This window comes from Panthera tigris, chromosome B2 (genome assembly GCF_018350195.1).
Source record: "Panthera tigris isolate Pti1 chromosome B2, P.tigris_Pti1_mat1.1, whole genome shotgun sequence".
In the NCBI taxonomy this organism is placed as follows: Eukaryota; Metazoa; Chordata; class Mammalia; order Carnivora; family Felidae; genus Panthera; species Panthera tigris.
The window spans coordinates 117,376,779-117,403,290 of NC_056664.1; the positions used below are offsets into that span (position 1 = coordinate 117,376,779).

General features: G+C 40.6%; 1 protein-coding gene across 1 annotated transcript in view; it reads right to left on the reverse strand.

The window, feature by feature from the left end:
- EPB41L2 (erythrocyte membrane protein band 4.1 like 2) overlaps positions 1–26,512 on the reverse strand; it is a 139,605-nt gene that overhangs the window by 60,778 nt on the left and 52,315 nt on the right. Inside the window, 5 exon segments of the mRNA XM_042987152.1 lie at positions 547–634; positions 2,190–2,408; positions 5,441–5,516; positions 10,309–10,351; positions 25,551–25,655. Of these exon segments, the coding sequence (XP_042843086.1) occupies positions 547–634; positions 2,190–2,408; positions 5,441–5,516; positions 10,309–10,351; positions 25,551–25,655 (531 nt within the window).

Below are 26,512 nucleotides of genomic sequence, written 5' to 3' on the forward strand. Positions count from 1 at the left end.
CCTCTCCAATTAGGCTGCGGGGGTTGCATCCCCTGGGGCCTGGGCCAGTCTCTTTCGTCTTGCGAGTGGTACAAAACAGGCCCGCAGAGAGGAGCCCGACCCTCCGGCTCCTTCATTAGCCAGAGGGTTTTTCAGAAGCGATCCCATCCACACTGCATTGGCCCTTTCTTTGGATCTGCAATCCACTCCCAAGACAGGGATGGGAGAAGGGGCGGAGAGAGGCATCACCTGGCACAGCAAAAGGTGGGGATGCAGAAGAAACCAGGACAGGGGGGAAAGATGCCTGACAGGTGAGTCTCAAGGTGAGTCCATATGAAAGGGTGTTAATTGAAAAGATTGAGAAAGAAGGGGGCAGAGGAGAGAATGAATGCTCCTTTCCATAAGCACAAACCCCACAGTTAGTCACTAAAGAAATATTATAGAGACCCTTGGGTGAGGGTGAATAGCCTTTTCCTAAAAGCGAGCTAGGCCACTCTGAAACTGGAGCCCTTTCAAAACCGTCAACAGACTGGAAAGATGCCACTTCCCATTACACATTGACAGTACCTTGGCATGATGTAGGTCAACGCCATACATGGAGAGCCTCTTCGCATTTTCTAAGAACTGAGAATCAGCTTGTGCTGGAGATAAGCCCCTGAGGATCAAACGAAACAATATTATTTTATTGGCAGCTGCAAAGCAAACGTGGCCCAGATAGGAAAGGAGTGTATGAGCTCGGAGGGTTTAGGGTAGAGCAGTTAACCCCGCACAATTTACAGATAAGCAGGGAACAGGTAAGAAGGCTCAACTCTCAACCTCTAGAAGTTTCCTCATAGGATCCTCTACTCTAAATCTCTACCCTTCCTTTCTATCTCAGAGAATTGTTTTCGATGGTTTTCCCAGTGGGGAAACGGGTACAACATAAATTCCATGAGAATAAAAAAGTGGTTTCATCTTTCCAAAAATGGCAAATTCTTACTTCCCACTCCTTAATTTTATTTCGGCAGGATTGATCACAACACAGATCAGAAATACCTGTATTTGACTTTACACCTATGGTAGATAATGCAGCTCACACCCGGTCCATAACTAAAATTATTTCCATTCCTGTCTCTATTCACAAGTCAACAAATTTTAGGCTCTAAGACAGCAGGACCGTGTCCCGTTCATCTTCATAATCCCCAAAGAATTTCAGCACCTGATATTTCAAATTCAAATTATACAATAAATACCTATGGAGAAGAACCGGAATAAAGTGAAAGTGAATATAAGAAATACCGCATTTTTTTTTTTTTTTTTTTTACAAAAAAGTTAATGAACGTGGCCTGTTTAAAAACCTCTAATCTTTCAAAGTTCCCTTCCAAACATTTTTGTCAAACTCTTATAAAATCTCAATTTTGCAATATGGGGCAAATTGTAATTTTGTAGCGAGAGTTTGTCAACTTGGGCTAAAAGCACATTTATTTTCATGAAGATATAAAAGTTCTCAAAGTGTAATATGGTACTTAATACGGTACTGAGTAAATCAGTAAAGTTTAGCTACTAAAAGCAAAGCTCATCTTGTGGACAGAGAAACCACCTATATATTTCATGTCCATCACTACCTACACTTCTGATTCAAACCCAGAAGCCTAGCCCTCTAGCTTTATCGGATAAAAAACAAAAGGCAGGCGGTGCCTGGGTGGCTCAGTTGGTTGAGAGTCCAATTCTTGAGTTTGGCTCAGGTCACGACGCCAGGGTTGCGGAATTGAGCCCCGCATTGAGCTCTACACTGAGCATGGAGCCTGCTTAAGATTTTCTCTCTCTCCCCTCCTCTGCCCCTCTTCCCTGCTCTAAAATAAAATTTTTAAAAAAAGGGGAGGAGGTGGGCAGAAGAAATACGTATTAAGTGCCCAAACAAGTATGGGAATATGTCTGTTTTATGTGCCCAGGTTTGGAGGGAGGAAGAGGGAGATGTCACAGGGAGAAGTAACTTTTATCCAATAAATGAAAACATTCAGGATCATGAGCACTGTTGTTCACGTTATAGTTGTGAACACAACGAAAGGCGATCTCAAGGCTACAGGTTGTCTCGTTTAATACTAGGTGAGGCTCCAAAAGGAAACACTAGATAATCCCGTAAACAGTGCTCGGATGTCTGGCAAGTGTCAGAAGAGAAGCTGCTTCAATCCCCCGTGGCTATTCTCTCCCCAGCAAGCAAGTCACCAGACCTGTGGGTTTTATGCAGCTCTGCCACCTTCTCTTCCAGCTCCTTCGTCTGTGTGGGGGCAAACTGGAAGTCACTGAGGTCACTGCTGCCATGTTCTTCTGGATCATAGTCCCCAAGTTCAGCCTGCAGCGTGTAGGATCCCAGGAGGGCATGAGTCACAAATGAGCAGGGCAGGCGGCCGGAGGCAATGTCCTGCCGGAGCTGAAGGCACAAGAAGTATCTGAGGGGCAAGGGGGAGAGGAGGGCCGGGAAGAAATCCGTTAGGATGCAGCACCAATGATCTTTGAGTTCCAGTATTCCTCTGAAAACAGACGAGAAGGCAATGCCTTATGTCCACAGCAAAAATCGTCTTCTCTAATAAGAAGTCCACCTTGCTTCTTGGGCTCCTAACCCATGGGAATTCTGAACTGCTATTCTGGTCACAGTGTATTTATCATCATCATCATCATCATTAAGAGCTTTGTGACTGAAGATAAAAATTGTAATCACTTAGACTGTCTCCATGGATTTAAAACTGGCATCGAAATTTACATGCCCCTCAAAAGTTGCAAAGACTAATGAAAACTTAAAAACAGCTGCAGTTCTTAAGCATTTGCAAGAAGAGCTAAGGTCACCTACCCTTTATTCTTTCTAGCCTTTTTATACCAATTTCTTCTATTCCTCAGATGCCTTGAACAACTGTAAGTCTTTAAAGCCCTTACACTTGCCCATTTACTCCATCTACAGAGACAGTTCAATTTATAACAGAAAAAGCATGAGCTTCTGGGCCAGGCACAGCTGACTCTGTGCAACCTTGAGCTAGTGAATTTGCTCGTCTAAGGCTAATTCCCTACTTGTCAAATGAGAATTCTTCCGCCCTTTGAAGGAGAGGATACGAATTAGATAACATAATCAAAACATACTGCATGTTACCTAGGAGTCAGTAACTAATAGACATCATCATCATCATAATTATGTTATTAACTTATTAGAATAGTTCTTATTCAATGTTTCAAGTGGTTTTACTACAGTTACTTATAAAAGTTTCCGTTTCCACTAGATGACATGCGGAACCATGTTATTTACATTCTATGAGGATCTGGGGGCGGGGGGCACTACCAGCTCCTTTGCTGACATTTGAAAACCTGATTTCTACTCGTGACTTTAACTACTTGCTAATAAGATTACCATCAATCCCTGCAAACTAAACAGCCCCTCACTCTTGAAGACCTTTTCGACACTGCCATTCCCATTAGCAGCTGGCCACTTTGTCTCTTTGCCAAGCGTGGGGCACAGTTAGCCAAGAACTTGCCACGTAGCAAGTGCTCCAAAATCTTCTGGCAGAAGGGAAGTCATCTCTCTGGCACTATGGTCTGAGGATTTTTATGCACCGCAGGAGCTCTCTAAGGAGGATTATGTTCCTTTGGTCCCTGGAACACCACAAGCAGAACTGCATTACTTTAGAAAAGTCCATTTTAAACTAGGATTCCAGGGTATCCTCTGATTCTCTAAGTCTGACTGAGAACCGTGCCAGTTCTCCACATTTCGTGACACTTTGAAGACCTAAACACCCAGATTTTCCACCTACTACTAAGATCTTGTTGTTCCATTTGAGACTATGGTCTCGACTTTTCACATTGGTCCTGTCCTGTTTTCAAAGAGAAGTCGAAAGCCCAAAACCTTCCAACAAAAACTCCAACAGGTTCCTGAATTTCCCAGCTCCCTCTTCTTCACATAGCAGGAGCCAGCATTCTCAAACACTATCCTGAACACTGCAATACTTCTGCAAAAACCACTATTGCACTCCTCAAAAGCCACCTCATCTTAAGTTTTCACTCAAGTCATAGTGAAGATTTCACTCATGATACTTAGGCCACCAGTCCAAGCAGGTGGCTGGTGTCAGGCTGCCTGCCGAGGCTTTTAGTGTTTAGGTCACCAAACTATCTCCTTTCTCTCACCACACACGGCGAGACTATTCAAGCCCCATTTAAAGGAAAAACCAAAGCACTTACCGATGCCATAAGTCGCAATTACCAGAGGATTATCATCTCCCAAACAAATTACTCCAAGAAGTGTGTGTAGAGAGAGGGTGCTAGGGCACAAGCCCCAACTGCAATGTTCGAAGGCGTTCCTGTGGTGAGGCTGTGTATCCAGAGCAACCAACCTATCCGGTTTTATGCTCCAAAGCAGCTCGAGGTGCAGTTACAAAAGCTTATCTTTACTATTTACTAGCTGAAGTTAATTCAACCACAGCTTACTTAGTATCAGAAGACCGCCATTTAGCAACAAGTAGCAAAGGCGGGGGGGGGGGGGGGGTGTTGGTTAGGGGCAGTGGGGAAGGCTTGTTATTTATTCCATCTTGGAAAGAAATCTCCACGTGGGTATCATGCACTCTTAAGCACCAACACAACCTGATGTCTGCCAAAACTGGCCTAGCAGAAAGCATCAAGGGCACAGGAACCACAGGAATGAATCAAAAGCAGTCTTTCAGCAAGACCTCTGGTGTTCAAAAAGTATATTCTGAACACAGTTCTCCTTGGCCATGTAACGTATGCACTTATTCTTACCAAAGCTAATAAGTCCTATCACTGGTAACCCAGCTGAATAGGGCTAATACACCAAGGCACTTGTGGACTCAAATGCTCCTTGGTTACTATTCAAACACTCAGGCACTCTCAGAATCAGTAAATGCTCCCTTGCTCCTCAACTGAATCTTTTATTTGCAACTTAAGTATATGTTTGTATGGCCCAGACAATCTCAAAGGAGATGGAAATGAAACAGCTATTGGCTAAGAAAGCCTACCTTATTAGTTTTTTTTTTTCTACTTTGAAATACGAGGCCCCCGGAAATATAGTTCAATTGGCTTTTTAAATAATTTCATTTTTCTACCCTATATCACCTTTGTGATAGGAGACTAGTACACAGGGACACAAGGGTTATACAACAAAAAACCATTTTAGTATTAATCTGAAATATTAAATATCAATGATTTTTGTAAGTGTAACGTAAGAAACAAAGTTGCCAGCAATATAATTTTTTTAATATTCTATTACTCAACTATAAATGGAGAATTTAAAGTAAAAAAAAAAATTTTGAAACTAGAAACATTTCCAACCATTTTGGAGTATGCTCATTTCCAAGGAACTTTCTAGAATTCAACTTATGAAAAAATATTTTGGCTTTAATCCTGAAATTACCATTATTCTCCCAGGGCACAGAGATAAATGAAAGCTCTAAGTAAAAATTTGTTTTAAAATGTAAGTATAAAGTACCTGGTGATATCTTCAGTCAACTGAGAAGGATCAGGAGGATAAAACTTCACATTAAAGGTGAACAGCCAAGGAGGATCTGTAATTATTAAATGTGGGTATTTACCCAACCAGCAGAATGACCACTTATTTTGATAAAAATTAAAGGTTAATGTTCAAACAGTACATACTACTTCCACTATATGTCAGTTTGGAGAGTTTCATTGTTTGATTTTAAGAAAACTATTTACAAAAACAAAACAAAATATAAAAATTATACAAATAACCCACTATGAAAGAAAAACAGATTCCCTTTTTTTAAATAAACACTTACTAAAATACTTTCAATGTTTTGTATGGTGATATATTATGCAAAAATTTCAATATAACCTATATGTAATCATTCTGAAATAAGATTTGTTTTAACCACAGACTCTCCAGATGCCAAATATCTCCTACTGTTTAAAGAGGAAAAAAAAAAAAAAAGTATTTTAGGATTTACACATTGTTGACAGAAGGGAGATAATGATCAATTGATCACTATAGCTATTCAAGAAAATGATTAATGGTCTCTTAATCCCATAACGAAATCTCAAAGAAGGGAGTAGTAAAACATCACAATACTTTATTTTTATTTATTTTTTTTTAAGTTTATTTATTTATTTTCAGAGAGAGAGAGTAAGGGAGGGACAGAGAGAGAGGGAAAGAGAGAATCCCAAGCAGAGCCTGATGTGGGGCTTGAACCCACAAACCATGAGATCATGAGCCAAAACCAAGAGTTGGACACTCAACCGACTGAGCCACTTAGGTGCCCACACAATACTTTTTAATAGTGTTTATTTATTTATTTTGAGGGGGGAGGGGCAGAGAGAAAAAGAGAAGCAGAGAGGGAGAGAGAATCCCAAGCAGGCCCTCACTATCAGCACAGAGCCTGATGCGGAGCTCGAATTCACCCGTAAGATCATGACCTAAGCTGAAATCAAGAGTCGGATAGACGCTCATCCGACTGAGAAACACAGGCACCCCAAACATCACAATACTTTAAGACAATAAAATTATTCCCAGGGTTTACAGAGTAGGTGTAAGTATACTCCTATAGAACATATGCTTGGGCTGCACTGTGCCACAGAAGTGAATATAACAACCATCAGAAATGACTTATTAAAAGTTAAAACATTGCTATCTCTGCACTAATGTTTAACTAATGTTTGATATGTCATACTTTGGATAGCTTTAAAGAAAAGAAAGAAAAAAACACACAACTCTGGGCAGAAGGCAAGTATTATTTTCCCTAAATGGATCCAAATAAATCCACTGGCCAGAATTCAGGGTTATGCTCAAAGTTCCTAGTATTTCTAAATAGAAACAAAGTATGTTCATGGTATTTCATTCCATCCACATTTGAAGGCCTCATGGTTGCTTTATTTCAGGGACTTGAAGAAAATTTTACTGAATCCCATTCTCTTTTCCAACATGTCCTTTTGTTCTCTTCTCCCCATAAGTACACTAACTTCTCTCTCAGAAGTCAACCCGTATGTGTGGAATGGCTGCTAAGAACACACGTGCACCTGTATTGGATTTAGGTTCAGTGCCTCACCATTCCACTTCCAAAGCCAATCCTGAATTTCAGTTCTGTGTCACACATTTAAAATATCATAGGGGCGCCTGGGTGGCTCAGTGGGTTGAGCATCCAATTTCAGCTCAGGTCATGATCTCGCAGTTCATGGGTTCAAGCACCGCATCAGGCTCACTGCTGTCAGTGTGGAACCCACTTAAGATCCTCCGTCCCCCATCTCTCTGCCTCTCCCCTTCTTGTACACGCGCTTGCTCTCTCTCTCTCAAAAAATAAAAAACATTTTAAAACACCTTTGAATAAATAAAAACAAAACAAAAACAAAGTAAAATAACATAAATGGGATATAGGACTTTCCTGAAGAGTGAGACTTCCCTGTCCTATATATAGTGCCATGCTGGGCGGGAATATGGACTTCTTCAGGGGGCTGCTAACCCATAATTAAGCTGAGTCACCATAGGATTATCACTTCCTAATGGATCCTTATTTTTTGTTTTCTGGGTGTTAATTAACAAGAGCACATGCTTGCCTGGATAGGACTACAGGGATGAGTTTCTAATAGAACATTTATATTTTAGCCCTAGTAATGCTATACTTTTAGGGGCACCTGGGTGACTCAGTCGAGAATCCAACTCTTGATTTCAGCTCAGGTCATGATCCCACACTTGTGGGATCAAGCCCCGAGTAGGGCTCCATGCTAAGCATCGCATCTGCTTAAGATTCTCTCTCTCTTCCTCTCTCCCTCCCCTGCTCAGGCTCACTTACTCTCTCAAAAATAAATAAGTTTAAAAAAAATGCTAAACTTGGGGTGCCTGGATGGCTCAGGTGGTTAAGTGTCTGACTCCTGATCTCAGCTCAGGTCCCGATGTCAGGGTCGTGAGTTCAAGCCCCATGTAGGGCTCTGCATGGGTGTGAAGCCTACTTAAATAAAAACAGAAAATTAAAAAAAAAAAATTTATATATATATATATATATATATATATATATATACACACACATATTCATATTTTTATTTTATATATATTTATATATATATATTTATATATATATTATATATATATATTTATATTTTTATTTATATTATATTTATATATTTATATATATATATATGGATCATGTATATAGCAATCACATGCAGGTCTCATATATATAGTCTGATCTGTGTACATCTGAAGAAAATTTCAAGGCAAATTTTAAACAGGAACCAACAGGCTGTTGGTTTTCAAAAGTAACTGAAAAAAAGATTAATGTTTACCTTTGCTAATTGCCCATTAACTGAAAAGTAACAATAAAAGCCTGGCATTGGCTGGGTGAAGATAAAACATGCAGTTCTTTCGACCACTTTAACACAAGCAGAAAGGAAGAGGTCAAGGCAAAAGCTAAGACTTCATGTTTCCAGCCTACTTGCACCATCAGGACAGGACAGGATTCCATTTAGAAACTAGCTCCAAATCATCTGAGAAAGCCAGATCCTACTTGTTACTGTTATCCCTCTTGCCAAACCACAAGGGCAAAAGTCCTGAATAACTCTAAAAAAAACTTCACAAACCATCAAAACACAAGACCATGATTCATAATCAGCAGGAGTCTTGCCTTCCAAAAATCAGCAACCTCCATGGCTCTGAAACGAGTGGCATACGAACATAATCAAACAAAAGCCAAAACAAAACCATAGGAAGCAACTCAATGGAACATCAGTCAGGTTTCAGCGGTTATCCTATTCTATGGTTTGGGTCACTTGGAAGCTCTGGTTTCAGATAAAGTGAAAGAACCAGGCATCCGTACCTTTCCGAATTCATGCACTCTACAGTTGTGTAGGACAACCATACAAAAGACAAGGGAAAAGTGCCAAGGCTCTCTGATACACCGTGGAAGCAACTGTAAACATAACATTTCTGTGTCTAATCACTCCTTTTTTTTTCCTCCCCTTTTCCATTATGAAGCAAGTATAAATAGATGCAACACCCAGATAATAAATGCAAGGGGAAAGAGGAGGGCTGCTGGAAAGCCAGGGACAATAGTCAAGAGACAGAGTGACCAACCATTCCAGGTTACTTGGGACTGTTTGAGTTTTAGCACTGTAAGTCCGACATCCTAAGAGACCCCTGTCCAGGGCAAATCAGGAAGGTCATTCTCTTCAAAAATACTTTTTTTTTCCCCTGAAGGAAAAGATGAGTTTTCAAGGAGAAGAAATGGGCAAAATAAGGTAGACGCTCAGAATTTCAAACAGGAGCAGAGAAGGGAAGAAAGGATAGGAAAACTACCTAAAAGATTAATGATTTCAGGGAAAAAGAAAACTAATGTGGAGTGCCTAAAATGAGAGAAGATAGATGGTAAGGAACAGAAGGGAAACACACAGATTTGATGCCAGGAAGAATAAGTAGGGGGAGGAAAGCAAACAGCCTACCCTGGGTAGGCCGGCGCTCAGGGAAACGCTTTCTCCCACGACAGCTCTGGGGGCCCCCCGTCCAGAAGGGCTGCTGAGAATCCTGTTCTCCTGTCTGAAAATTCCAGCTGTTCGTGGCTCTCTACCTTTTCTGCCTTGGTCATCCACCCGCCCGGAAGTCAATTAAGGATCCAAATCCTCCAGAGACTTTTCTGTGGTGATGATATCTCCTGGCACAGACATCTGAAAGCCAGGCACAGGCAAGACCAGGGCCTGTGGAGGGAGCTGGAGCTGGTGAGGGGGAGACCCCGAAAGTCACTTTGGGAGTCTGCCATGACAGCAAACAGGCAACGGAAGAAAGAGCCAAGCCGCACCGACTAGAAACCCAGACTCAAAGAGCACATGGCACGGCCCTGAGTGGCAGAACGACGTTGGAGAGAAGGCAGTGACCGCAGAGGATGGAAGAGATGACTCTCTGTGCTTTTCCACCCCGAGTCTGCACTCCAGTACATCTATGAACAGTGAGCGTGTCTACGCCTCTGGGGCCAGAGACAAGCCTGTTAATTAAACTAATTACACACTTCCAAAACAAAGCAAACGAAGCAATGGTAACTGGTCGCCTGGAGTAAAATTTACATAACAGTGAAAGTTACAGACAAGCAGTGTCTACACTGGTAGACGGCCACCGTGAGGGAATATTTAGGACCAGAAGGTTAGGACCTCTAGACCAGAAGAGTCCCGAAGCCACGCACAAAATAAAGTCACGAGGCAAGAAAAATATTGTTTCCTCAACTTTGTATATGATATACATGCAAAATACAGCTGATCATTCCATCATTATTTTAGTAGTCCAGTCTACATTCCTCTGAATTTGATTAAAGACAGAAATAGATATAAAGATGAACTCAGAAGTATGATTATTTAAATACTCACTTCGTAGCTGTCTCTTTATTTCTTTTGCAGGATCTAGCCAGTTCTACAGGGGGAGGGGAAAAAAAAAAAAAAAAAAAGGTTAATTAAGCCATAAAACATGCTCCAGAGTCCAAAACGGAACAGTTTACAGTTCACATACTTGAGTGTAAACATAAATTCCTATTCAAAGCAGCTTTCACCCATTAGCATTCCACGGGGCTAAATATTGATTTGTTTTTGAATGTGTGTGTTATAAATAAAACATTAAAACACTTTTGAGGTGGGTCTCTTGGGCCTCATTTTCTTGGATCTGAAATCAAATATCTATCCAAATGATTAGATACAATATATCTACACAGTCTTTGTTCCATAGAACTCCAGCAAATAGCCCCTGTGCACAATGAAATGAGAGCCTCTGTCAAGAACGTAATTGGCTCTTAAAAGTGTATACATCAAACACAGTTATCTCAACTCCTAAAGCCAACTTCTCCTCAAACTTTCTTTTCCCCCATACCGTACAATGCTACTGAGAATACCATCAGATTGGAACTGATCGTTTCCTTCCTGCTCTTCATATAACATCCTTTTTAAACTTCATGCCAAGTTGCAAGTCAAATCATAAGGAACTCCCTTTCACTTCCCCCCTTTCTACCCTTTGAGAAAGTTAACAAAAAGATTCTAGGAAACTACTATAATATCTTAAAGCAAAAATCACCAAATTTGAACTACTAAGTTCAAACCACCTGAGGACATTAAACATTTGTCTTTTCCAGTTATCAGCAAAGATCCATCCAAAAAAACCTTTTATGTAATTTTTGTCTCTATTTTTTTAAACTTCTCCCACCTTATCCTTAAGTCAAACCTCTCAATTAAAGTTTACCCTACTTGGGGGTGCCTGGGTGGCTCAGTAGGTTAAGTGTCTGACTTCGGCTCAGGTCATGATCTCGTGGTCTGTGGGTTCGAACCCTGCGTCGGGCTCTGTGCCGACAGCTGAGCCCGGAGCCTGCTTCAGATTCTGTGTCCCCTCTCTCGCTCATGCTCTGTCTCTGTCTCTCTCTCTCAAAAATAAACAAACACACACACACAAAAAAAGTCTACCCTACTTCATCTTCACTAACGCAGGAGAACAAATTTTTTGAGATACATTTTTTTTTTTTTTCTGATTGAAACAGTTGAGCCTTGAACAATGTGGAGGTTAGGGGTGCTGACCCCCATACAGTCAAAAATCCACATATAAATTTTAACTCCCCCAAAACTTAACTACTATAAGATTACTATTGACCAGAAGCCTTACCAATAACATAAAGTCATTTAATGCATATTTCGTATACTATATACAGTATTCTTAAAAAGAATAGAAATTCTTAAATTTAATTCTTAAAAAGAAAAGAAAATGTTAAAATCATGAGAAAATACACAACTGTACTGTATTTATTGAAAGAAAACTGCGTGTAAGTGGATCCGCACAGTTCAAACCCACGTTATTTAAGGGTCAATTATAATTGGCTTTACAAGAAATAAGTTTCATTCATTCCAAAAGTATCCAAAGTAATGTACTGTAATATCTGTGCTGAAACAGAATTTTCTTCAGATATATAAAGCAAACAATGAAGATGTTTGTTGTTAGGTAGAAAATAAGAGCCTTCTGTCTTAACAATATATTGAACTGGTCAACAGAACATTAACTTAACACTATTTAAAAGTAGTAACAGGATGCTTTGAAAACAAAGCTGCATGGACCCCTGTGGCTTTTACTACACGACTCACGGCTTGCACTCAGCAGCAAGGATCTAAGGTGGGCATGTCCTACACTAACACTGGCTATATTCAAACGTCTCAATAAAGAGCTACCAGAGCTTGGTTGGGTTTCCTATTACTGGTGTCCCAGCTGCATGGCCCATTGATGTGAAGGGCCAGCAGGCGCTCCAATGGTACCTCCAGTGCTATGTCGGGGAGCAGCTCTAATTCTCCCCTTAGAAAAAAGCCTGGCATTCAGCTTCCTTGCCCGGCAGCTGCTGTCCCCACAACAGCTGGCTCACAAATGGCCGGCTATGATGAGTGCACAAGAATGAGAAAAACACATCTTTCAGTCTCTAGCCCAGACAGGGGGAAGCCAGGGAAGAGGCGAAGGAGGGTCACATGTGTTAGGGCATTTCATCTATAAACAGAGAAAGAAGAGAGTAGAAGGGAAACTACTTAACTGGTCTTAAACGACCAGACAGACCCTTCCAGAGCTCCGGTTTCATTACGTGACAGTTGTTACAGATGCCTGCTGGAGAAGGCGGAGGAGAATGGCAGGAGCGACATCATCTTCTGTGACCCCAAGGAATAACGCCATGTCCCAGTCATTCCGCATACTCCATTCTTGCCTGCAGTATCAATTTCTTGTACAAGTTACCCGACAGGTTTCTGCACAGCATGGAGAGAGTCAAAGAGCCCTACAGACCCAGGAGAATGAGGGACCAGTTTCTGTGCACCAGCCAGCCAAATTCAGACTGACTGCCATTCTCAGGCCACTTTCCACAGTACTGCCAGCCAGAATATTAGAAGACTGAAGTGGCTTCTCCCCTTTATTACAGACCCCTATCCAAATACAAAGCGGGCTAAGTTTACCCGATGTGATCAAAGACCAGCAGCAGAAGTGACTCCTGCCATCCGCCTACTGGTTTTCCCTCTGCTAACCACGCTCACTGCCACACTGTGAGTTCCACTCGCAAGGAGGAGGTGGTTCTCCCCTCCATAGCACAACTTTGCAAGGTCAGTGAGGGACCACATTACTTGTATCCTCCATAGTGCTTAGCAGGTGCAGGCAACCAGCAAGTACTAAATCAGTATCTGTTGACAGATATCTGCCCACTGCCATGCACTGGTCATCTTAAAAGACCACAGGTTATAGTATTTTTATCAGATTTGCTTTTATTTGAATGGTTATGATCCTGAATGGGATATAATTTTATTGCCTAGAGTAATAAATTCATAAGTAAAAAAAAATGACAATATGAGTTTTAAAAGAAATACAAGTCTATTATCTGCGTTATCAATTACAAAAAAATAAATATATAACTCATAAACAGATAACAAATAAAAATACACTTCTCAGTCTTGACACTTGAGGAGTGCCAGATGGATCAAGAAACAAACACAAAAGGAGAGAAAAAGACACCAGAGAATGACGTAAATGCATGCGAGAATGTGTGTATGCACGCACGCACTCATGTGCACGCACACAAACACACACACACACACACACACACGATAGATTATGGTGCATAATTTCCAATTGTTTTTAAAGATTTGGCTGCCACATATATAGGCTTTGGAACTGGAGCTACATGGAGTCAAATTCTGGCTTTCACCAAGTCTGTGACCTTGGGCTCATTCTTCGCTTTCTTAAGCCTCTGATTCCCCAATTCTAAGATGAGGATCAAAACAGGTCCCTCATAGGGTAGTTCTTTTCAACTCTTCGTTCAACCGCCTCCTGAAGAGGAAGTACTTATGCAAAGTACTTTACCCAATGCCTTCAACACATGGACTTTTTTATAATCATAAACTGGCCTATCACCTCTGGGTATATATCTCTTCTTCACATAATTTTATATTTCCAAAGGTGGGGTGTTATATATATTAAAGAAGTTACTATTTATGTGAATGTTACTACCCAGAAAAAGTTAACAAATCAGACACACTGTATTCATGTGGGCCAGATGAAATAAAAATCGGACCCCTCTTTCCTTAAAGAAAATTGTCTAATATTTGCCCTTTCTACAAAGCTACCCTACTACAGTGAAGAATCTTCCTGGAAACAAAGGCAACACATACCCCTTCTCATGAAAATAATTACCAGTATGACTAACACATACATTGAAGCGTTTGGACTAAAGTATTATCTAGCTAAGCTTTACTAAGTTTTGCCTGGTAAGAATCCATCTGGCAAATTTGTTAACACAGATTTACCCACTACCCTCCTGAAACATTCTCCAGGAAAGGGGCCTGAGAATCTCTATTTTAAGTGACAGCTCCAGGCAATTCATAATCAGGCAAGATCAGGATTTTTCTCAGTGTTTAGAAAACTTTAAGGTACACATAACAAATGCAAAACTAAAAAGACCTAAAATCCACACTGGATTTCAATAAAATGTATCTTGGCTTATTAAAAATAAAAGTAAAGTACTTTGCCAGCTACACTTATGGGCAGGGACATTCATTCATTCAATTTGGTATCCCTTCTCCTCACCTTCCCCTTTTTACCTCCACTCTGTACCAAAAGTATGAACCCAATATAGATATTTATTTTCTGAATATCATGTAAACCAAGGAATAAATAAAAATTACAAGGAATCCTATCACAGGCTTCCAACAGAAGTAAACTAAAATTAAAATGGGGTCCTAGAATATTATCAACTCATCTCAGAACACAAAACTGGAAGACTATGACTCAGTTGGGGGAAAAAAGTAACATCTTTACTTTCACTAGCCTCTAACTGAAATCTAGCATTACCATCAATTATGAATGTGGGAGAAAAAGTCCTGGTTAATATCAGCACTACCTTTACCTCTGTCACTTGTAGCAATCAAAAATACTTCCATATTCTACTATAGTTAGATATTGGTGACCATCCCAAATTTAATATTTTCAGAATATTGTTTATTTCTTGACTTCCTCTATAGGCCTCTGCATTTTATTATATAGTTAAATCACTATTCTGAGAAGCAGCCCGCAGAATTCATTAGACAGCCAAAGGAATTAATGGCACAAAAAAGGTTAAGGACAAAAACCTGCATTAGAAGATTATAGAAATTTAACTAAGTAGCAAAGCAAATATCTGCACACATTGTTCTTTTAATGCTGATTTATTTACTTTGAGAGAGAGCACGAGCAAGGGAGGGGCAGAAAGAGGGAGAAAAAGAATCCCAAGCAGGCTCCATGCTGCCAGTGCAGAGCCCGATGTAGAGCTCAAACTCTCAAACCACGAGATCATCACCTGAGCCAAAACCAAGAGTCAGACGCTTTATCAACTGAGCCACCTAGCCGCCCCCAAGTGAAAAGTCTTTTCTAGACATTTTCAATACCTGTTACCAGAAAAAGGGTTAAATAAAGATGAGTTTCAATTCTCCTCTAACAACAAAAACATCTAGGAAAATATAAAACCCTGATTAAGAATTATTATATTTAGATTCATAGGATGCTGGTGTTAAGAAAATCCTCAGAGACTATATGGTCCAAAAGTCCTTGTATAACGGGAATGGCTTAACTCCTGCCTAAGTGACTATGGTTGTTGGCACACTTCTCAAATGTGAGCCACTGGCTTTTGCTACATTCCAAACTTCTACCGTCCTGTCACTTCAAAAGGATATTTGATCTCTGAGATCAGCGCTTCTCAAGCCTTAAAAGGTTTTCCTGAATCACCTGAAGATCTAGTCAGACTGCAGACTACAATTCGGTAAGTTCTATAGTACGGACCCAGAATTTTCCTTTTTAACAATCTTCCAGGTAGTGCCAGTGCTGGGGGCACCCTTGGAGTAGTATAGCCCTAGATTTCTTTCAATGTCTCTTCCTAAAAGTCAGATGCACAGAGACATTTTTCAAGACCGTCAACTGGCTTAACAGGTAGATGCCCAGACTTCACTGGCTAAATATTCTATTTTTATTTCTATTTTATAAACATTCTACAGCCTCCTGTAGAAAGCCCTAGCAGATGGTGGCTTCCATGTGCCTACATGTAAGTATTTCTTTCTCTACCCCATCACACTAAACAGCTGTATCAAATAATGCCAAGACCTACAGTCGTCATTCCACCAAGGTGCTAACCACTTTCGCCCGACAAAGAGGAACAGCCAGGCCCATCAACCAGCAACAGCCCACAAGCAGTCCAAGGGTGTGGTTGTCTGGGCCGCAGGCCACTGAGCACCACAGACCTAGATAATGACCCAGGATACTGTCACAAAATCTGTCTCCGAGTCCCTTTCCCCCCCAAAAGCCATCCAACTCGCCTAATACCCTTTCAGGCTGGATGCAAAGATCACAGAAGTTTTTTTCCAAATGCTTAGCTGTGCCCTCCTCACTTTCGGTGGTTGTCAACTTGGCCAGGTGAGAGAAGTTAAATTCATCCGACCCTGCATTACCAAATGTTAAAAGCATAAGCTTACCTAAGATCTGCATTTTTCTCTTAGGAATTTATAGTGCTGAAGCAGGTCCCCTTTATTATACCTCGGCCTAAATGAGGTCTAATAGAACACTGCCCTAATGCTGGCATTAGCAGGAAAGTTCCGGGCTTTCTACATTAGAGCAAAATGTTCACTACACACCTGGGAGAACGTGATTCAACTCTTGTCTGTGGTACGAGAACGTACAACTGGATTGAATATAGAATTTTATTAAAGAATAGTTTATATATGACAAACAGCATATTTGAGTTTTTAGTTCTGTTTTCCGGAGGGAAATGGACAGGCTATCAGACAGACACTTTAATCAGTTTTCATAAAGTTAGCTGTGGATATCAACTACACTTCTAACAAGCTCCTCTTTCAATATGGCTTGAAGCAAAATAACAATCCCTGGGCTAGATGCCAAACTCTATTAACATCAAAAATTCAAGACAATGTTTTTCCCTTTAAAGAGAGTCCAAAACCCTTAATGATGGTTCCAGTTAGACATGAATACAAGAACTATATGGACTTGAAATTCCATACATAAACGAGTAACATGTTGCTTGATTCCACAAATTTTTAATGGCATTTTCCACAGTAAAGTTTACATAAAACTTCAAGAGACATTAAAAAGTTCAAACAGTAATAATGATAGATTTTCATACTTAGAGTAAATTGAAAAGCTTCCAACTCAAGATCTCAACCATGAGAAAGTACTACACTAAAATCAAAGGAGAGTTTAGATTTTTTTCTCCATGGAAAATTTTTATACAAATAACCATAGCTTTACCTCACCTTCAGTTTATAATATGTTGAAATAAGTGATTGAAACTTCTATAAATAGAGATAATATTCAGCATGAAAAAGCCAGCAGCTTAAATTCCTGTACGCTATAGTATCCTATTGTTGAAACTACGTGGGTTTCAAACACAATATGACTGATTAAGCCAAGCTGATACAATGGTAATAACATCCTTCGGGGAAAAAATTAGGACACCATTCAAGTCTATATTAGAAAAATAAGAGTCCTTTTGCCTAGATGTCTTGAGGACTGGGTTTTGTCTACGTGAGAATGAATAAAAAATATAAAAGTCATGAAAGCAAATCAGATTATACATGAATAATTAAGTATACTGCCAATTACATGTAAGCATTAAATTTCCTGAGGTTAGAAATTTCAGAAAGCACAGCCAGTTGTTTATTCTTCTTATGTTCTTTGGTTAAAGCCTAGATAGAAGTGTGTGCCTAATCATTATATGGGCATTTTCATCCCCACTTCATAAGAGAAACTGCAAAAGAAAATAAGGAATTAAGAGATACAGAACCCCTCCAAACTTAACCTTGTACTAATATTCTCTGCCTCAATGACCTGAGACTCTCCTCAACTCCAGCCATACCTTCTCATCCTGAACACTAGGTCTTCTCATCACACAGTGTCCTCCACCCTCACTAGATTTCATCATCCCATTCTCAGATACAACCCTTTCCTCTCCTGCTAAGTTTTCTACCCATTAATTTTCACAGTACCTAATCTTCAGCTTCCTTGGACTTTCATCCTTTGGCCCCCAGCCATCTTCTCCCAACCTACTAGCCCATTTCAGCTTCAGTTATGTTCCTTTCTGGGTCTCTGGTGAATAAGCAGCTGGATTACCATCTCAGCAGCATCTCCAGTTTTCTAGATCTTCTGTCCATCTTACCATCACCATTGTGAACACACCCAACTGGGAACCGCTATGATACTCCAGTTCTCCACTATTAGACCCAGGGTGCAGATGGCAATTAGAGAAAAACACCGATGTATTCTGTTGCCATCACAATTGTATGATCTCCAATCTCGGCTGGACTGTCAACAGCAATCCACATACTTGTCCTTAGTAGTCTGCCTCTCTGGGTCCCGAGTGCTACCCCCTAGTCACTCTTAGCAGACAATTTCACCCTCTATTTCTCAGAGCTTTGAGGCTGCACTTCACTTAACTAAGATTTACTTACAGATACACCACTCCTGGTCTTCCTTCTTGCAGACTCAGGGGATGAGGCTGCCCTCTTTATTCAAAGCTTATCCTCTTTCTCTTCTCCACTTCAGGAGTTTCCATCATCATTCCTTTTCCTCTCGCTCCAACCGCACCCTCTCCTTGGACATTCCCACAGCCAAAGTCGAAGTTCTTTCCATCCAAGCAAATCAGTCAACCCCCAAAATCCTTAGTAAACACTCTGTGCTGTCATACATAATAGCCACCAGTCATAAGAGGCTACTTAAATTTAAATTTGTACAACTGAATAAAATTCCACTTCACTTCTTCTGTCACACCAGCCATATTTCAAGGGATCAATAGCCATCTGTGGCTAGTAGCTGCCATATTAGATAGAGCAGGTCTAGAACATCTCATCATCATGAAAAGTTCTATTGGACTGTGCTGGTCTATATCCTGTTGTATCATTCTCCCACCTGTCCTCTTCAAAGCCAGCCTTCCTTAAACACTAGTTTATGCTCACTCTCACATTCCTTACTGTTAACTTTCCTCAGCCCTCACCCACTCCCTGATCCCTAATCATCATCTAGCCAACAACCTACATGCACTTCCAACTTAGAAAAATGAAAATGAGATTTCCTCTCTGCTCCCAACCCCAAACTGCTGCTCCTCCTCCAAAGTCCCCATGTAAGAGTCTCCAACCAGCTCCCCAGCTACCCAAGCCCCAAATGTGGAACTTAACCCCAACCCCTCCCCCCATTGCCTTTATGCCACAGAGAGGAGGAGTCACAAAGTCCTACAGACATTACCTACTCAGTACCTCTGCCCTTCATCTTCACTCCTAATGTCATTGCCCTAGTTTCCACCATCCCTGGACTAGATGACGGACCTTCTTCTGCCTCCGGTCTCAGTCACCTATGATCTCCGTTCACAACACGAACAGATTATTCTTTCTGAAATGCAAATCTGACCGTGTCACTTTCTTTATAAAAACCCTTCACATCAGAATATCTAGATTCCTTAGCACAAGATACAAGGCTTTCCAAAAAATGTTCTTTGCCTAGCTTTCCCATGATCGCCAACACTCTCCACAAAGCCACCCCAAATTAACCCATGACGTAAGTTAAAACACTGCTTGCTGAGAAAACACAGCTTCAAGACAAGTACCCAACTTTTCTTAAGCAAGTTCCACACCAGGCATGGGAGCCCAACACAGAGCTCAAACTTACCACCCTGAGATCAAGACCTAAGCAGAGATAAAGAGTTGGACACTTAACCGACTGAGCCACCCAGGCGCCCTCCCAACAACTCCTTGTAACTTGCCAATCGCTCACAGGTCCCTCCTATACAGAGACTCTGAAACTGCCTCATCCCCAGCCCTGTCAAGCAACTTGAAATTGCTCCCACACACCACCCTCATTCATGCTGGAGAGATTACTTTTCTTCTGTGCAGGATGTCCCTTACCTGTCCACATTCGGAGTATTTGTCACAATTCTCATTTTCTATAATAGAATGTTAATATTAAAGGGCTAATATCATTTCTAAAGTTTATAGATTTGCCCTTACACAACAATTTAAAATTTTCATATCACAGGCCCTTGTCGGGTAATAAAAGTGTCCTCTATCTAGTTACTGATAAATGCCCAGCTGGTATTTAGGACAGGTTATGTTAAGTTGTGTCATGGAACTGAGATTACTAGAAGTGTATCTACTTGTGTAATATTAGCCTGACTGCTATGGTCAGAAGGTTTGTGTCCCCCTAAAATTCCTATGTTGAAATCCTAGTGTCCAATGTGATGGTACTAAGAGATGGGGCCTCTGGGGGTAATTGGGTCATGAGAGTGGAACCCTCATATTGGGATTAGCACCCTTACAAAAGAGGCTCCAGAGAAGTCCCTCATCCTTTCCACCATGTAAGGACACATCAAGAAGGCATGGTTTGTGAACCAGGAAGCAGATCCTTACCAGATACTAAATCTGTTGAGGCCCTGATCTTGAACTTCCAACCCTCCAGAAATGTGAAAAATTCCTGTTTTGATAAGCCACCCAGTCTCTGACAGTTTGTGATAGCAGCCCAAATGGACTAAGACACTGACCAAAAAGTTAATCTATTTTCTGTCCCAAAATACGTGAGGGACAGGACGTATCCCATCTACTTAACACAGCACAAGACATCCTGCAATATCCCATTTATAAACAGTGATAGCACCATTTTTAATCGGGGAAAAGGGAGCCTAAATGGGGGGGGGGAGGGGCACATGTGGGTACATGTGTGTAGTGAACAGTACGTAAGACTGGACAGGAGAAAAATGAAATTCTTAGTTGGAAATTCATCTCCCAGGTGATTCTGCCAAGAAGGGAAAAGTTCCTTTAAGGAAGCACTGCCAAGGAATCTCACAGAATCACTGTCAGTAAGTCGGGTCACCCTTAAATTTATTGACACCATTATAGAAACATCAGCTGGAGAATTCACACTGGGAACGTAGTCCATAGTATCCTTCAACAACCCATATATGAAGTCTTGCAGGATGTCTTTTAGAATTGCGTAAGATGAAAAATCCCTCCAAGGCAAGACGATATTCTTCCATTTTTCCAGTCATGATAGCTATAAAATAGCATACCCATTTTTATGCCTTGACAGAAAATTAAAAATTGTTGCATTTTCTATTTTTTTTCCTTCCTAGTTTACCCAGTTCTGAACCATACTGTTACTATTCATTGGCTAGGTGACCTTGGGTGAATTATTTAACTTCTCTATGCCTCATCTTTCTGTGTTTACAAAGTGTGGTTCGTAATACCAACCTTTCGGGGTTCTGAAAACTACAGGAGACAACACTTGTAAAGTGCTAGAACACAGCCTGGTGCATTGTGAGAATCCCAGAATGATTAGCTATTAATAGTCACCTCTATTTTATTCGGAACATGTTTTATGATAAAAGCCACCTTGGATTCTTTTACAAATGAAGTTATAAATAAGTCTGCTTAACTACGAGCCTCAATATAAATATGATATTTCCATCCAGAAATAAAACTGCCCCACTGCACACTTTATTATTGAGATGGATTCCACCTGGAATGCCTGCTCCACACTAGCAGCCATTCTTCAAGGCATATATTAACAGCTTTTAGAAGAACAAGTAAGTTATCTGACCTAAAGTCAACATGATACTCGTGATATGCCCTGCCATCCCACGATGGGCCCTCCCCAACTCACTACATGGCACTTCCATCCATCCAAGAATCCAGACCCTCTTATTAGTGTTGGGTCATCCCTCACACCCAGTCAGCTGATGGATTCTACCTCTTTCCTCAATCGGTCTTCAATCATTTACTTGTCTTTCTCGACCACAATTTCACCTGAGGCCACTTCCTGCTTGGGGTGAGCAGTGCCGCTCATGTCCCTCTCCTCCCTGTCCCTCTCACGGCCCAAGCCCACCCACTTTGTGTCTCTCCTTAAACAGGATTCTCTCTCCTAGCCGTCTCAGCGTCAATATGCTCTCCTATAGAGCAGTAATCAAATGTTAGTAACTGTGTAACTCAGTTTTTCACAGTCTCCTCAACTGGAACGTAAGTGGGGACATCGTGACGGCAGGGTCTTTGTCTTAACTGTTTACTGCTAGATTCGCAGGAGTACCACTGCTTTGCACACAGGTAATTTTTTTTTAACCTAAAGTTTACCATCTTAACCATTTTTTAGTATACAGTTGAGCAATGCTATACAACAGATTCTGAAATGCTTTCATTTTATAAAACTGAAACTCTATTCCCATTGAATGATCGCTCCCCATTTTCCCTGTGCCCCAGTCCCTGGCAACACCATTCTACTTTTTGTTTCCATGAACTTGATCATGGATACTTCATTTAAGTGGAATCATAGTGCTTGTCCTTTCGTGACTGGTTTATTTCACTTAATATAATGTCCTCTAGCTTCATCCTTGTGACAGGATTTCCTTCCTTAAGGCTCAATAATATTCCATTCACCACATTTTGTATGGACAACGTTTTGTTTATCCAATTCATTGACTGATGGACACTGGATTGCTTCCACCTCTTGGCTATTGTGAATAATGTCACAATGAACGTGTGTGTGCAAATATCTCTTCAAGATGCTGCTTTCAATACTTTTGGATATACACCCAGAAGTGGGATTGCTAGATCATACAATTTCTAACATTTTGAGTAACCTCTGTACTATTTTCCATTATAGCTGCACCATTTTACATTCCCACCACCAGTGCTCAAGGATTCCAATTTCTTCATATCCTCACTAACTCTTCTTTTGTTTTCTTGCTGGTGGCCACGCTAGTGGGCGTGAGATGGCACAAAGGCACTATTTAATAGATATTTGTTAATGTCTAGATAGACGGAGGCCTCAAAGATAAAAAGGTATGGTCTCTGCCCTCAAGAAGTTCCTAGAGTAACAGGAAGATGGACATAAATAAGGTTTGTGCTGAATGTCTAGATAACAGATGGAAGAAACATCAACTCCCCTTGAGTTGGGAGCTGGAGGGATGGTGGTAGTAAATGGTCAAGGAAACTCTCATAGGGCAGGATACTTAAATGTTAAGTAGGCACTCAGATACAAAAAAGAATGGGAAGGGCATTCCAAAGGTAAAGAATAATATGTTCAAGCAGATATAGTATGGACCAACAAGGCTCCTGTTAGGAGAGAAATCTGGTGTGGACTGAATCCAGACCGTATGTGAGAGGTTACTGGAAAATGAAACGAAAGTGGAGCCTTGTAAGCCATCCTAAGAGGATTAGATTGTATCCAGTAAATGGTGTTACGCCAGGGAGAGCCAAGATCCAATGTGCACTTCAGAGAACTCAATCTAGCAGCAGTGTGAAGGAAGCATCACCATAGGGGCCTGGGGCCAGGCAGTTAATCCACATAGGAGGCTAACAAAATGGTCAAAGCAAGAGAGGACAGGGACCTAAACCAAAGCAAAACTGGATAGAGAGAACCAAGAGAAGGATGTTAGTGGGTAGAAAAGACAGAGCTTTTTGACTGATAAGCAATGGAAGGAGGTGGAAGGAATCTCTACCTAACTCTTCAGGGAACAGATGAAGTTTAAGGGGCAGATGCCAGCTTGCTTGGAGACAATGGACTGCAGTGCAGTGTCCAGTAGGCAGCTAAATAGGAGTCGAAGATTCAGGTCAGAGATATGGATTAGACACATATATTGAAAGTTGTAAAAATAAAAACTAGTGAATCCTAGCTAAATACCACTCTTTCTTATGTAAATCTAGTGTTGCAGACATACCAGATGTCTTTATGTAGCATATCCTGTTTCTACTAACAGAACGTGTTTTCCTGCATATTTTACAACATGCTAAATGGTTTCCCTTTTTCCACACGGCTTAAATGCTTTTATGAATCTCCCCATATGTAGTCTCAGAAAAAGTGGATAACGATAGCCAATTCCCATCACTTTCTCTTTCATAGCTTTGCGGACCAGCAGAAGGCCCATGGTTGGAAACATTATCAAGACCACTTTTAATTTCAAGTCTAAAAAGAGCAACTAGTTTATTTAGTTGAATATCTAATTTGTTATTACTTCTGAAAAAAGTATTCTAAACAGAATTCTAGTAAGAATACTCACATACTATTCTGTAGGCAGGCATCCAATTTAATAGTCTTTGGCTTAAATGTGGAATTAAACCAATTAGGTATCAAGACTTTAAAAACTAAGCCAATTGAGAAACTTTAATTTATAGATAATTATCACCCTTAGTACCCTGTATTTCATTACCAGGACATATAAACAATGACAGCATGTGGACAAATAACTTCACAGCCTATGTTCATCTACTATGTTGTGTTCTGTTGACTGTGACGTAAAATGTCAGATGCTGGAAAGTACCTCCTTTGACTGTGACCAAATGCTCCGGGCATCCTCAGACAGAATGATCACAGTGAGTCTGTCCACAGGCACAATCTAACAGACTTGAGAGGGCTTCGCTCTAGGGCGCCAGAGGACCAAACCTTTACTCTTCACTCCTACACTCAGTATCTTCTTTACCATTAGTCAAAGTGAAGTAGAGAAGGAACAGTCCTTTCTTGACAATGAGGAAAGTGCTAGAGACTGAATGTTTGTCCTCCCCTCCCTCATTCATACCTTGAAACCTAATCCCCAATGTGACAGTATTTGGAGGTGGGGTCTTTAGGAGGTGATGAGATCATGAAGGTGCAACCCTCATGGATGAGAGTAGCATCCTTATAAAAGAGGCTCAGAGAGCTGCCTGTCCCTTCTGCCATGTGAGGTTACAGAAGGCACTACCTTTATGAACCAAGAAGTGGGCCATCACCAGACATAGAACCTGCTGGTATCTTGATCGTGGACTGCCCAGCCTTCCGGTGTCGTTTCTCAACCACTCGCTCTATGGTACTTTGTTAGAAATGCCTAAATTGACTAAGACAGAAGGCTGCAGGTTAATTCTGGTTAATTGCCAGAATGAATTAATATCTCTCTCTTTAATTTACATATGAAACTGAAAAGTCCTGATGGTCCCCGGAATTGGCATTGAGCATTTAGAGGATTCTGATCCTCCTGCTTAGTGTCTTGGGAAACTCTTGGAGCACAGCAATCTCAACACACTTGATGTCAGGCAGATTTGCACTGGGTCCTGGCAGCTCATATCTACCCAATCTGTGTCCAGATGGGCACCACCTCCTTTTTTGCCCTCAGTAACCCAAAACAGGGCAAGGAACACATTCACTCCACATGGCCACCACAGTCTGTACAGCAAGGCAAACGCTCTCTCCCCAGCCTCCAGGTAAGTACATTCCTTCTAAGATGCTTCCTTCCCTGTTTTAGGCATGCTTAACTCCCAGCATACAGGTGAATTCAAGAGCTAAAAATTCAACATAAAACATTTTAAAACAGTTCTTTTAGTCTCTAATAATTAACACAGGATGAGATATCCCATTCTGTCTGCTTATAGTGGAAAAGCATATACACTCACACAGTGGCAAAAAGTTATAGGTGATTCTCTCTATACAAGGTTTTAGTATTTAGCAAATTTCTACAATATAAAATGTGTCAAAATAAATTATTTTAAAGCTAAAATCTTATACCACTTGAGGAAAAAAATACAGTATTTTCCTAAGAAGAAACAAACAAACTTGAAATCATTTCACTTACTTTCTGTTCAGGGCTTTCCTGAAATAAAAGTCCAAAATAGTCCTTTTCCAAGAGATTGAGATGTTCGCACACTTTGTCAAATAACACTTGTCCCTTCGCACATTTCTGAGGGAAAAGAAATGACATCTTTACTTTTCAAGCACTAAAGATTCCATGAGTACTACAAATAAAGGACTTCACATCAGATAATATTATTTAGCATAATATATTTGTTTTCTAATTTCTTATAATACAAGAGTGATTAATAACCTTTTCACTTTAGAATCCTTCCTCCTCCCTACACAAGGCATACATTCTAAAATGAAGGCGTGATCAAATGCTTTACTTGCTACTCTATGAAAATATAAAACAGAATCAAAAAGTAAGATGCTAGGAGTTCACTTATTTTTATAATAGTACAAAAACAGAGACACCTGGGTGGCTTAGTCGATTAAGCATCCAACTTGGGCTCAGGTCATGATCTCGCAGTTTATGTGTTTGAGCCCTGTGTCAGGCTCTCTGTCAGCTCAAAGCCTGAAGCCTGTTTTGGATTCTGTGTCTCCCTCTCGCTCTCCCTCTGCCCCTCTCCCACTTGTGCTCTCTCTCTAAAATAAGTAAACTTAAAAAATAAAGTAGTACAAAAACACGTCCAAACTGCCTCCCTCAAAATTCCTCAAGGTGGCTTATATTATATTTGTGAAATATACTCCCCCAGAAAAATCATTTAGCCCTATTCTTCAGTGGATCCTAACATGATTTATCCCATCAGTACTTAGGCTTTTTTGTTCCACAATTTGTAGAAGAGGAAAAAAAAATTATTTTTCAATTCAAGCTATGCTTTTTCTCAAGAATGACAGCACATTCTTCAGAACAATATTTTAAGATACAAGGGAATGGAACTAGGAGAATAAAATCAGTGGTCTCTAAGGATGGATTTTGTCTTAAGTAGTTTAATGTATTTTGTTTAAGAAGCTGCTATCCAG